A 13,304-nucleotide genomic window follows, 5' to 3' on the forward strand; every position below is an offset into this window, starting at 1 on the left:
TCAGAGGGAGGAGAAATCCCCTCACTTAAACCATGAGGATCAATTCCAGTTGCGAGGTTGAGAGAAGAGTGAAGACTTGAGCAGGTTACACCCCAATCATTACTGAGCACTGGAAAAAAAAAAAAAACCAAACTCAAGTGAGGAATGGGATATAGGAGAAGGCTTTCAACCTGCTCTCCATCTGCCTTCCTGGGTGGACTATCAAAGTAACTTCCACTGTGCTTTGAAAAGAAAGCATACAAAGTTGTCAATACCTCATCTGTGTGGAGGGCCTTTTCTTTTCCCTCCTGCTCTGCGATGTTAAAATCACCAATGTATACAAGCAGGCCCATCTCTGCAAGGCTCAGTTCCTGCCACACACCACAGGAGCAGTTTTAAAGGAGAAATACATGTGCTTTGGTTTGTTAAAGGGGGCTTTGCACATATGGGACAAAAGTAGAAATCCAGCAAAAAAAAAGGGACAAAAATGGTAGGTGCAGAAGGCTGTGCAGAAACAATCAGCCGAAGAAGGAAGAGATGGCCGAACAGTGGAGCAGAAATCTTCACTGCCAAGCGTAGTAGAAGTTGAGATGGTCTCATATCAGCTCGGTTCTTTCGGTCCTTCACCTTTTCTTAAAGAATAAAACCAATAAACACAACTGCTGAATGAGGAACTTAAAAATACAGATGCCCAAGATACATGAAATGTCACATAGGCTTAGGTGGATGTCCAGAGACTGTGTTTTTTCAAAACCTAAGGCTTCATGCAATCTCTATAGGGTTTGTTTTTTAAATCTTACGCTTAAGCATTTTTCTCTCTTTCTGCATCCCCTCCTGTCTTGCAGCTCCAAAATCCCATCTATTGCAGCTGGCGTTGTCGGAGGTCTCCTGTGCCTGGTGGTGGTTGGCTTGGGCATCGGCCTTTACTTGCGGAGGCGCCACATCGTCAGGAAGCGGACCCTGCGCCGGCTGCTGCAGGAGAGGGAGGTGAGCGCCGCCTCCATGGCTGCAACACCGGCTGCTTTATTTGGGGCAATGGGTGCTGTCCTCCTCCTACCAGAGAATTAAAGCACTGTGCATCTGCCTTCTAACTCAACAAGCCCTCGGGTTGGCCAACACGGTGTCCACCACACCAGTTGGAGAAGAGGCAGTGTGCACCTAACACCTTCTCACTTAATCTCAAGTCTCATCACTCTGTATATAATTTTCAAAAGCTGTAGGGGATTTATGTGTCTAAATCCCAATGCAAATCATTGAGATTGTCCACTCAGCAGAAACTATGCCTTCGGGGTGAGGTGCAATGTGTGCTGATCCATACCACCCTCAGCCTCAAACTACTACTCCCTCCAGAAAAGCCTTGAGGCTGCTGCGGCAACTTGGATGCTTTTGAAAATTGTACCCACTTGATCAAGAGTATGTCTGATCCTGAGGAAAAAAAATGAGAGAGAAAGAAAAGGAGGGAAAAGAATTGAGGAAGTGTTTGTGTCTCGTCTTTGGTTTGGTTTTAGCACAAAAGCCCCACAAAGCCATCAAAGCGAACGGTTCACCCTGTTGGGCATGAACAAGGTGTCTATTCTGCTTTTTGTTTTCTGCATGGTTTTGTGTGTGTTACAGCATCACCCTCTGGGTACCTCACATATAAAATAGCAAAATTCATTATCCTGGGTTAAAGCTACTCTTTTATGATTATAGCCCCCTTCTCTTTCTAGTCCAATCCTAGTAAATAATTAGCAAATAGTATTTAGCATTGTGCTAAAAGAGCAGTTGCAGCTCTCTTCTGTGCTCCCTGGCTTTACAGAGTCAGCTGCTAAAATCCTTAAAAAAACAAAGCTGTCCTGCTTTTTAATGCACTATCTAACAGTATTTTACATATCACTGTATTCTACGGCTGTGATAGTACAGTTCAATTTGTGCTCAGCTCATATTATACCCTGTGGACTCCTCAAAATGAGGATATTTCATCACAACAGAAAAGTTGCTGGCCCGCTAAAATCAGGTTTTATCTAGTTAAATATGGTTTTATTCAAAGAAAATGAAAAAGAAAAATCACTGAGGGGAAAAAAGCTCACTTATGTATCAAAGAAGTGTTAAATCATCTCTGTTTGGAAGGCATTGCTGCTGTTTGCAATAATGCTTAGATCAAATTTTGAAAACATAATTGTCGATTCAAAATCACCTTTTATATTGATAAAAGAATCTAGAGTTTCAATTGCTGCTTGTAAACCCTGCGATCTGGGGGAGCCAGTGGTACCATGGGAATTTCATCCAGTTCAACAAGAGCAGACTTGAAAGGTTGTATAAAAAAATATTAAAATATTAATATTAAGTATTAAATTATGAAATATTTATTAAAAATATTTTTGTAATTTATTCAGAAGTACAAAAAAAAATCTGTAGTAATTACACTGTTCTTCATGCCATGTGTTTTAAGGCTTTGAAGTCAAAGCCTTCATTTAAACAGTAGTATTCCTTCCTTCTCCTTCAAAACGGCAGTGGCCACTCTGTGATTGATTTTACCTCTGAAATTCGGAGCAACTCTAGATATTTATTGCTGTAAGTCAGAACGGAGCTGTCCTCCCATAAACTTCACGTGGAATAAAATGTTCATTATTTTAAAGGAAGGATTTATTTGCTTCCCCAAAGCATGCTGCTTGCTGTTCTCCTAGACTGTATCCTCTTCTAACGTCTTCATCTCTCTGCACCAGCTTGTCGAACCACTGACACCCAGCGGGGAGGCACCAAACCAGGCTCATCTGAGAATTTTAAAGGAAACAGAATTTAAAAAGGTCAAAGTTTTAGGCTCTGGAGCTTTCGGCACTGTTTATAAGGTAAGATCACCATGTTTATCTTCCCTTTTTCATCTTGCTCCCTCATGCAGAAGCCACCCAAACAAAGTATGAACCGAGAGCTGCGATCATTGCGTAGATTTTTTTCAACTAGATTTTATAGCATGCATATATCGAATGGTAGAGAGATGACTCAGTCATCATAAGCTGAGTTAAGAATCGGGTAACATGGGAAGTTTTACATAAGATGTTGTCAAAGGCATGCTGCTGAATGGGCGGACAAAGGTCTCTACTTAAAAACTGCCACAGCCAAATACAACCTGTTGTGAATATTAGGAAAAAAAGAAATGCACTTTGGTCAGCTCAGTGCTAAGCCATTTTTCTCTTTGGTCTGGGGTCATTTTTTTATAATTGCCAATCACTCTTCCATTAGAACTGACTCGGATGTGTGGAAGTGCCTACACACCTTCAGTTGTTTAGGTCCACAGGGTGATTGTTTCTTGCCTGCGTTTCTTCTTCACCAGGTTCCACCTTTCTGTGCTCCTCCTTTTATTCAGGATATGTATTTCAGGCTTTGCCAGCAGCACTGTAATATGAACAGTAGATTCCTATATTTCTTTATAAAAAGCTCTATATTCTGAAGCAGTTTTCCAGCTCTGGCTAGGAACTTCAGGGACGCAAATCCCACTGACCTCTGAAAATGTGTACCTGCATTGCTGGGTACTTCAGCAGAGTGTCCTTGTAGCACCATGCCATTCACCTGCCACCTAAATGCCCTCATGACACTATAGATGTAGAGCACTGAACCAGTCGGACACAGACCTAGCTGCCACTGCGTACGTTTAGGACTGGATTATTTTACAGGATAGATCCCATCTGATTTACGTGAGAAAATCCCAGTTCTTTTCATCCCATGATTTATAAATTGGAAGTGGCAAGGTTTTGCAAATGCAGTTGCCGTGATGCGCTAATTAATTAGATTTCCATCCACATAAGTTGCTCTTTATGCGTCTCTTGGGCTATTTATACAGGGACGGTAATGAACATGCCTTTTCAAAAAAGTACAGTAGAGGTTACTGAAAGAGAAGTACCACTCACTGCATTAACAGGATTTTTTCAACACCCACAAGACACGTTTCCTGCAAATTTTTGTTGTCTGCCATGTTTTCCCATTGCTCAGAATATTTAAGTCTACTCAGAAGATGTAAAGTATTTATGTAATTGTCAGAATTAACCTGTTAGATATGAGACTGAGTAACTCTTTGTACTTCTTTTCGGTAGGGACTTTGGATCCCAGAAGGGGAGAAGGTTAAAATTCCGGTTGCTATTAAAGAATTGAGAGAGGCTACATCGCCAAAAGCCAACAAGGAAATACTTGATGTAAGTTTTTGTGTTTGTTTTGCCAAGTTGTATGTGGTCTGTGGATTTTCCTCTGTAACATCTAAAGGGATTTTAGGATTTTGGGTGGGAAGAAATATTTTGCACCCCAAACTACATTCTCCATATAGAAGTACTGGGCTTTGCAGCCCAATCTGTGAAGTGTTCTTGTGTCTTCTATGAACCCCGTCCTCACAGTCCAAATACTGATGTTATACTTGTGGGGTGGCACCTAAGGAGAGCTCAGGACCGTACATTTACAGCTAAGTCTGTTTTCTTTATTCTGATGTTTCAGGCCTTAAACTGTGGCATTCATTGCCATTATGGCAGTACAACTAAACCCAATAACGACATATCTGAAGATTTTTGAATCCTGACATTGCAGATTCTTATAAGCTAGTTGCATGGTTAAATAGGATTAAATTAACTATAAATCCAAAAGAAAAAATATTCCAGCTGTCTGGTTTCTCTGCCATGAACAGTGAGAAATTATCTCGCTTCCCAAAAGACGTATGGGAATTCTATTGTCTTGCTTGGATATAGCTCATCACTTCAGAAAACAGGGAGAAAGGCTATGGGAAACTGTTTCAGGAGTTTATAGATATGTGTGTGTGAGTTTTAAATGGGTGAGCCAGAATCCTAAATAGAAATTTCCCTGAATGTGGAATAGGTAAAAATCTGAACTTTGCCACTAGATCCAAAGCCACGTAACATATGACACCAAGGATAACACATTTATATACAAGGAAAGGTAAATGCTGAGTGCGGAGAGGAGCACTCCCATGTTCAGTATACATTCAGTTCAGCTTTCATGTGCTTTGGTTCAGTCCTCAGCAACAAGAAACATGGCGGGGGGGCATGTGTCTGTGTCCTGTTCAGCCCTTTGAGCCCCGAGCTGGAGCCTGCTGGGTCGCTCCTGAGGAATGGTCAGCCCAGGGGTGCCCCAAAACCAGCGCAGTGAATTTGGTACAGATGAAGTCTTTAAGTTTCTCCTTGCTATACCCACATAAGTGTGTCTCTAGAAAGCGTAGGTTGGAAGCTTGGATTTGGCAGGGGCTCATCTATCGAGCGCTTGTTTGCAGGGACAGGGCGCACATCCCTGGGACGTGCCAAGTGGAGCTGTGAAACACAGGTTCGCAGCTTGGGGACAGCCTGTTTGCGTGGAAGTGACGGTGGTGTTAACCAAATGCACAAATCCTTCAGCCATGGGGAAAACTGTGGAATATTTTTTTTTTTTATTATTTTGGGAGGAACTGAACCACTTTAGCAGGAAATTTAATTAAAAAATAAATAAATTCAGCTTTCGCCAGCAAACGATGCCCCAGGTAGGAAGGTTTTCTCAAATGGTTCAAGCTGGCAAAGATGTAAACAAAAAGACGTCTCATAATGAGAAGTGTCAGGATGAATGGCTGTGAACAAACCACCAGTGATAGTAAACCACACTGGATTTTTCCAGTGTTATTCCAATACATTACTCCACTTCAACAGTTTGTGTGTTATGTACCATATGATTTGATATGTGTATTGCAGCAATGCAAAAGAATAGGTGGTCCGTCTCAGAATCCATACCTGAAGCAATATCCATCCTGGTTTTAGTTTAGTTAGACTCCAGACCGGTCTCAGCCCTTCCCCCAGTCCCCCAACCCATGTGGCCCTGGTCCCTGCCCCTCGCCCGCCTGCGAGCAGGCTGCGGTCCCTCCCGTCGCTGGCGTTGAGGAGCTGGCAGAGATGCTGCTCAGCTGCCTGCCCTGAGCTCTGCCCCTCTTTTCCCTCTTCACAGTGATAAGGAGCATAACACAGTCTCCACAAAGGATGCTTTGGACTTAACTGCATTAAATTCCTGTATACTGGAGGAAGGATTAATGAATAAGCCTACAGTACTACATTCTGCCTTCAGCAGATCAAGATAGTCACACGATGGGGCAGTAGGTGCAGGGACTGCACGCTCTTTGGTGATATCAAAGTACTTTCCCTTTTCAAAGAAGTTTCTGTAGTACATCTCCTCGTTAGCTTTTTTTTTTCCTTTGAATTAGGAAGCTTAACAAAAAGCTCTTCCTTTTTTCAGTGCTGTTCATTTTTTAGATTATTTGGTTGGTGGAATTCATTCTATATTTCAGAAGAAAATACAAAAATACAAAACCAGTGAAAGAGGTCCGAGGGAGGGCTCCAAAAGCTCCTCTCAAAACAGATTTTTGCTACACAACCAGCTTTTCAAGGTCACTGAACCCCCAGAGATGATAATGCCCAATTAAAGATGATTTGTCTTACAGAAACACACTAGGTATAGAACAAGCGCAGCAGCTTTAGCTCACATGATCCAGGCGAAGCTCTTCCTGGCTTGATTAGGGTAGGGCTAATTCAGAAGATTGTTGTTGAATACCAAGCATACTTGGAGCAGGTCAGAGCGTACCACAGAGATTTCCAAGATAAACAGTTGAAACAAAGGCCCACTTTAATGTCTCGGGCTACTTAGAGGGTCCCACGACTGCACAATAGCTCCCTTCTGCTCCCTGCCAGGAGGTGGTGGCCTATTTTACTTTGCAGTATCAAATGTAATAGGCGGCGGCGTCAACGCTGGGACGCTCTCCGAAAGCTGTGTGGCCCATACGCCCACCCCGCTCTTTCAGCAGCCCGGTTCTCAGCCCCCCAGGTCAGCCCCGCGCGGGCTGCGCGGCAGATGGGCAGCGAGAACAGCTCCGACTCTGCAGATTCTTTTCTCCCCTGCTGAAACGAATACAGTATGTATCTGAATCCCAACAGGAAGCAAGGCAAGGAACAGACGCCTTTCGTCGGTACGACAGCTCAGTGTGGAAGCCTAGGGAGATGCGTGTGTTTTGGTCTCTGCTTACGTCTGAGCGCCGTATAACGGATTCGCAAGATTCTCTAAAAAATGCTGCCACAAATATCTACGTAATTGAATGACAGACTGTATTCTTGCTTTACCTTTCCTCAAGCCAGCTCACAGAATCAGTGCTATCCGTGACAGAGGGTTGTTTTTCAATGACCTGCTCACATCCTGCAGTAGGTTGAGGAGTACTTATCCAGTCCTGCTGGACATCTTCTTTAACCTGGCTGCCTGGAGGCCACTTTCATCCCAGGGGCTCCAAAAACAAGGATACCAAATGCAGAATTAGCACCTCAGAAGAAGCTGCATTACATCATCTTTTGCTAGGCTGGCACATCAAACAACAATACCAAGGCCAGAAAGTATTGCTTAAGAATTGGGGTTGCTTATTTCTTGAACGTCATTGCTTTAATAACTTTGTTTAATAATAGTTCTTACCAGCTACACAGCTATGTGACATCTGTGGAAAGCTTGTTAGACGATGAGTAAAGCGCTATGGTATTTCTTTTCTTAAGCTCTTAGAAAGTGCAGATTTGCTCCTTTCCTTGCCACAATAGGGTCTTCACTATGATTTTAGGCTTTGGGGGGGCTGCCTGCTTAATGTTGAACTGTCAAGGGATGATTAATTGGTGTCACTCCAGATGCTGAGTTAAGATGCTGACCTAAAAGCTCACTGCATGGAAAAATTCCCATTTATTTCCCGTTGTGTTGGTTTTCAATCAAATGGCTTTAAAAATGTCTGAAAGTGACATACTGTAAATCATACACAAAGTTAGTTAAAAAAAAAAACAAAACATCTTCAGCTCTAATTTTTTCCCCCAATTGGAATCCATTCTTTGAGCTGGCACTTGACAGTGGATGTCAATATAAGTATAGATCTCAAATTTCAATCCGTAAGTAGTTTTTTTGCACACAAACCCCATGAAGTCAGGGGTTTTTACCCTGCGGCCATGTTAAAGGATGTAGTCAGCATGTCTGGAGTGTACTGCACCAGCCTCTGAAGGGGCCTCTTCCTTCCTACAGAAGAGCAAAGGAAGAAGAGGTGCCTCGGGTACCTTAGCTAGGTACCTAAAGCTACATAGGGTGAGCCCAGGCTTGGCTGGAAAGAAGAGTTTTTCACATATTTATGAAACTCAAACTCTAAATTCCAGTTGGCCAAAGGGTTTATTATGCTTGGGCTCCCGCATTGTAAGTACCTTCCTGGTATCATTTAAATTGCTATATGGGTCTAAAAGAGCTTTTCCAACTGGGACAATATTTTCACCAGTGTTGCTTAAAGTAAGACACGTATTCAAGCTTCTGAAGAGGTGAACTGACTATTAACCTGTTTGGTTTGACACAGCTTGAAGAACAACACGGTTGAGAAAAACATGGTGTCTTAAAAAGTCAAACTGTCAGTTGCATCCTAGATGACAACTTTTGACTTTCTATGTTAGTACAAGCCTTGACAGAAGTCTCAAGCCTTGGAAGAAATCTCAAGAATACTGATTTCCCGTCATTTTTGTGAGAAGATCTGTGAAGGAAAAAAAGCCGTAGGACACATGTTCGCAAGATGTGTTGCCCTTGCAATTAGGTGCTCAAAATGAAGAAATCCCATCAGCTTCCAGTTGATGTTCAATTTATGAATTCCTCCTAGGTCTTTAAGATTTGTTCCAGGATGTTGTGTCCAATGTTTGCTTGGTGTACTAGTAGTGGGAGACTGGCTCTTCTGCGGCATCTCAGTGATGCTTCAGTGTTCAAAATCTGGACCTTCCACCAAGTGGAAAATACGTGGTCCACAGAGTGGGAAATACAAGTATTTTGTATGCGATACAGGGCGCAGAGATTGCATATAGTATTTTAGCAACCTCTTGAATGACCCACTTGTTTTACACTGCCTCCAAACATTTCTGTCATGCCAGAGGGAGTGTTTCATATTGCTTTTTTGCCTTTCTTCTCAGGAAGCTTACGTGATGGCTAGTGTTGACAATCCTCATGTGTGCCGCTTGTTGGGGATCTGCCTCACTTCTACTGTTCAGCTCATCACACAGCTGATGCCTTACGGCTGCCTCCTTGATTACATCCGAGAGCACAAGGACAACATCGGCTCCCAGTACCTTCTCAACTGGTGTGTGCAGATTGCAAAGGTAAGCAGACTGGCACGCCTCCAGATAGATCAGCTAAAACTCGGACTCTAACGCAGAGATCTGACAGCATGTAATGTATTTATTTACTTAACCTGTCTCTGTAAACCTTTCTGTTTCACCACGTGGTTCCTAAATACCTTATCCATGGCAGCAAGCAGTTACTTTGTCTTAAACAATTTACCATTTTCAAGCTGCTGAGCAAACCTTAAGTATTCTTCCAAATGCTCCTAGACAGAGTAATATTGCCATGACATTTATGTCCAAACCAAACACTCGGTAATGAACTGATAATATGATGCAACGAAGCTGTGGCAGGGAAGGGAGTAGAATTTGGCAATTCCCGTACCAAAATGCCGCTTCCATCGGTGGATTTCTTTAGGCTGTGCCACAGGGCAGACAGTGATGTTGTCGGATACGCCTTCCGGTGCGCCTCGGAGAATTTCAAGCTGAAATCTCTGAGGCCTGGGGATCGAAATTGATGATTAATAAATACCGGGTCCATTCTAGTGCAGGCTGGCTGTGACCAAAAGGCATTCAGGCACCCCGGGGCTCTTCTGTGGTATACGCTGATACACACTGCAATCTAATTGCAGTGGCTGTGGTGCCAAATAAAAGACTCGTTATCACGCTTGGCACTGTTTACCAAAGAAAAGAGCAGCAAAGGAGACTGAAGGACAGCTTCAAGCCCTTAGCAGCGATATGCTGTGTTTGGAAGGTGGTTTAGCCATTTGCAAGCATGGAAGAATGGAACAAAACCAGAAAAAAAAAAAAAAAAAAAAAAAAAAAAGCTGCAGATTGTTGGAGATTTGTCATGTGAGATGGCAGTATCCACAAAGCTTTAACGCTGCTTATTTCGGGAATGCCGGTCTACAAGCTAACCACACACTTAACAGCCTTATCGGTCCCTCGAGACCTTGTATACATCCCAGGCTTGCCCGGCCGTGGTTTGCTTTCAGGAAACATGCTGAGGACCTCAGAAATGTATCCGCCGAAAGTATACAGAGCACATTTTTCATCTTGGTGTGTGTACTTTTTTACAGCGCTCTCCACAGCAAGTGAATTATGATTTATGCGTCCACCCAGGAGGTGAACTGCCTTTTTCTGACTCTTTTGGTCTCTTGTTTAAAATCAATTACTGCTCTGTCCTGGTTTCAGTCCCTTTGGAGGATGAGCTGGAGGGCACATTTCCCTCCTCCTCCTTGTTAATTTTTAAGGTGGCAAAATCAGTCCCCACGTTGATCCTCGGGGCACCGCTTGCCCAAAAGGTTGCCATTCACAATTGTTAGCTTCTGTTTGATTTTTTCATGTCAGTTCAACGTTCGCCCATAGCAATCTCTACCCTCTCTGGTGCTGCCTGACCTTCAACATACTCCTTTGTGCTGTTCCACACTGAAGTTCTCCGCAAAGCGCTCGTAAATCACACATACAGCTTTTTCCCACCAATGCGTCTGGTGCTACTACTCTGATAAAGTCTTGCCAGATTTTTGGACATTCTCTGGCTCTTTAAAAATGTACTTTTGGAGGGGGGGGGGGGAAATCGAAACAAATATATTTATGTCTGGTAACTAACCAGCTGGAGGCAAGTTCCCTGGGAAGCTTATTTTTGTTTCTGTTTTCACAGCTTTGAAATAAGTTTTCTTTGCCTTTTTTATAAATATTATCTTTCACTGAAGTATGGAGTCCTGTCTTTCAGACAAGATGTTATGACAGAGCATAGACGCACCATGTGCAGAAAGAAACACTGAGAAGTAACTCTTTGAACACAATGGTCTCAGGCTTAATGATGAAAAATGGCTTAAACTCCAGGCCTGCACACAATCTGCTGAACTTCCTAGAGGAGCAGTTCAACGGCTTCGGTGTACGGTTATGCACGTGCACGAGTCTTTTAGCTATGAGTGTCTTAACCTAGTGTGAAACTGATATTCGGCTTTTCAGCAGCTTTCATCTTAATAAGTTTCTGCAGCAAGGCATGTTTAGCAGGAAAATTTTTTGTCCAACTGGGGCTAGATTATGTGATTGTTATTGTTTTAAGATACTCTGTTTTCTGCTGGCAGCCCAAGATTTTTTGTTTCAAGAGCTCTGCTCGCTAAAGATCTATTTGTGTAATTAAAGGCATGCTCATAGTGGCGTTGTGCCAGTTCGTTTGGGTGGTTTGTTTTGGCAACATTAGCAGCGCATGGGTGAAGTTCTGCTGGGGAACTTGGGTGGAGGATTCGATGGTGGTCCAGTTAGCAGTGGGCTTAGGAAAGGGAGTGGAGGCTGGAAGGGAATTATTCCCTCCAGTGCTCTGTCATCACATCAACATGATCATTTTGGTCTTAACTTTGTAGGTTAGAAGTACTTTTTTTATTAATTCTCCATAAAAATACACGTACATAAGCTGCTGCCAGCAGAAATCCATCGACTGGGAATAATTGTGGTTTTTAGAAAGGATCTTACAGGAAACTTAGAAATCATTTACTTTTTGATTCCATACACCAAGAGACTGGAGTTGGAGGAAAGGGGAATAATCTCTGTGGTTAGAAACGCAGCTGTTAGATTCATACCTTAAAAGTCAACCCGGCACAGTCGTATTCCTCTTCAAGAGGACGTTGTACCAAAAAAACACGTAAACTATAGCGAACCCAGTCTAATCATGGGAGGCAGTGAAACTGGAAGAACTTGCCTTTTCAAAGAGGACATGAAAATAGAGGCAACTCTGGGCTCAGCAAAAAAAATTAATTTCTTAATTTTATTTCCTTTTCTCACCTTTGCAGTGGGATGCCTAGTTGGTAACAGGGAGCAGAAAGAATACGCTGTAACGAGAGGCAGAATCAGCAACTTTGAACGATTAATTTATTTTTGCTTGGACTCTTCTCCCAGGCCATTAGTGTGTACGTACTCTCTGTAGGGTTGGCCTGTGTGTGTATGGAAGGTGATAGATTCTGCGCTGTGCTCTCCTGAAGTCACAGGGGTTGCACAAATGCAGCTGAAAGAAGGGTTTGCCCCCTTATTTTCAAGTCCTATTCCAATTTTGTATTTCTTGCACTGAATCCCAAAGGAAACGCATCCCCTGCTATACCTGCTACTGTCCCTTTCTTCTCTGTGACTCCATTGGCACATGGACCCACAGAAAGGTTCCTGGAGGGTAACAGCTACTTCTCCTTGTACCTGTGTAAGCGCAGGTACTCACCCTGCAATAAGCATCGCATAAATCGAAACAGCCAACCTTTTTTTGAAGGGGGAATAGGTTACCATGTGTTCATGGTGGTGTGCGTACAGTTACCGCAGGGAACCTCAAGTTTGGCAACTCATTTGCGCGTCCAAGCCCAAAGCACGTGGTGCCTACCCATGGCCTGTCGTATTGCAGGGAATGAACTATTTGGAGGAGCGTCGCCTGGTGCACCGTGACCTTGCTGCCAGAAACGTCCTCGTTAAGACTCCTCAACACGTGAAAATCACGGACTTTGGGCTGGCAAAGCTGCTCGGTGCCGACGAGAAGGAGTATCATGCTGAGGGAGGCAAGGTAAAACGCGTCGGAAAATGAACTACTGTGCATTCGTCGGTGTTTGTGCTTGCACAGGAACCTTAGAAAGAGGGGAAAAAAAGAGAGTCGGTTTTTCAAAACGCTCAGCGGCCGTCCCAGCGTGCTGCCTTTGAAGCCTGTGGGAGTCCTCTGAAATCAGCCGAAGCAGCGTCAGGCCAGTGGGACTGCAGTGGGAGCGGAGGTAGCACAGCAGTGAATGCTTTTGAAATTCCCACCCAGAATGTCTGGGAAAAAGTGAGATTATTAAAGAAACATTTAAAAAAAAAAAAAAAAAAAAAACAAACATGGCTGAATTCATCAGTGTAGCCAACACCAATAACACTGCGCAGTTTATGAAGAGAAAGGGAATGCTGTATATTTATAGCAGAAAAAAGACCTGTCAGACTTGGTTCAACACGCCTTCGCGTTGTACTACGTGCTGATGGAGGGAGCGTGTCCTGCTGAGAAATTAAAGAGAAGCTGCTCGCAAATATTGCAGAGACCATAAATGGAAACCATATGAGTGCAGATCAGTCTTTGTCATGCAGACTGAGATTGGATTTGTGTCCTGTTATGATAGGAGAAGGTTAAAAAAATAGCAATTTGTCTGTTAAAAATATTGTAAAACTAATCGAAAGAGATATTTCTAATATGCTTAATATTCCACAAGTTCCCAGGTTCAACAT

At 43.2% G+C, this 13,304-nt stretch overlaps 1 protein-coding gene across 1 annotated transcript in view; it reads left to right on the forward strand.

The window, feature by feature from the left end:
• The window catches only part of EGFR (epidermal growth factor receptor), a gene marked incomplete at its 3' end in the record, with an annotated part of 160,099 nt that overhangs the window by 140,229 nt on the left and 6,566 nt on the right, over positions 1 to 13,304 (forward strand). Inside the window, exons 17-21 of the mRNA XM_082479617.1 lie at positions 825 to 966; positions 2,685 to 2,807; positions 4,047 to 4,145; positions 8,928 to 9,113; positions 12,463 to 12,618. Of these exons, the coding sequence (XP_082335743.1) occupies positions 825 to 966; positions 2,685 to 2,807; positions 4,047 to 4,145; positions 8,928 to 9,113; positions 12,463 to 12,618 (706 nt within the window). The remainder of the gene's footprint in view (positions 1 to 824; positions 967 to 2,684; positions 2,808 to 4,046; positions 4,146 to 8,927; positions 9,114 to 12,462; positions 12,619 to 13,304) is intronic.

The sequence above is a fragment of the Vanellus vanellus genome (genome assembly GCF_965231255.1).
Source record: "Vanellus vanellus genome assembly, chromosome: 2".
Lineage (NCBI taxonomy): Eukaryota > Metazoa > Chordata > Aves > Charadriiformes > Charadriidae > Vanellus > Vanellus vanellus.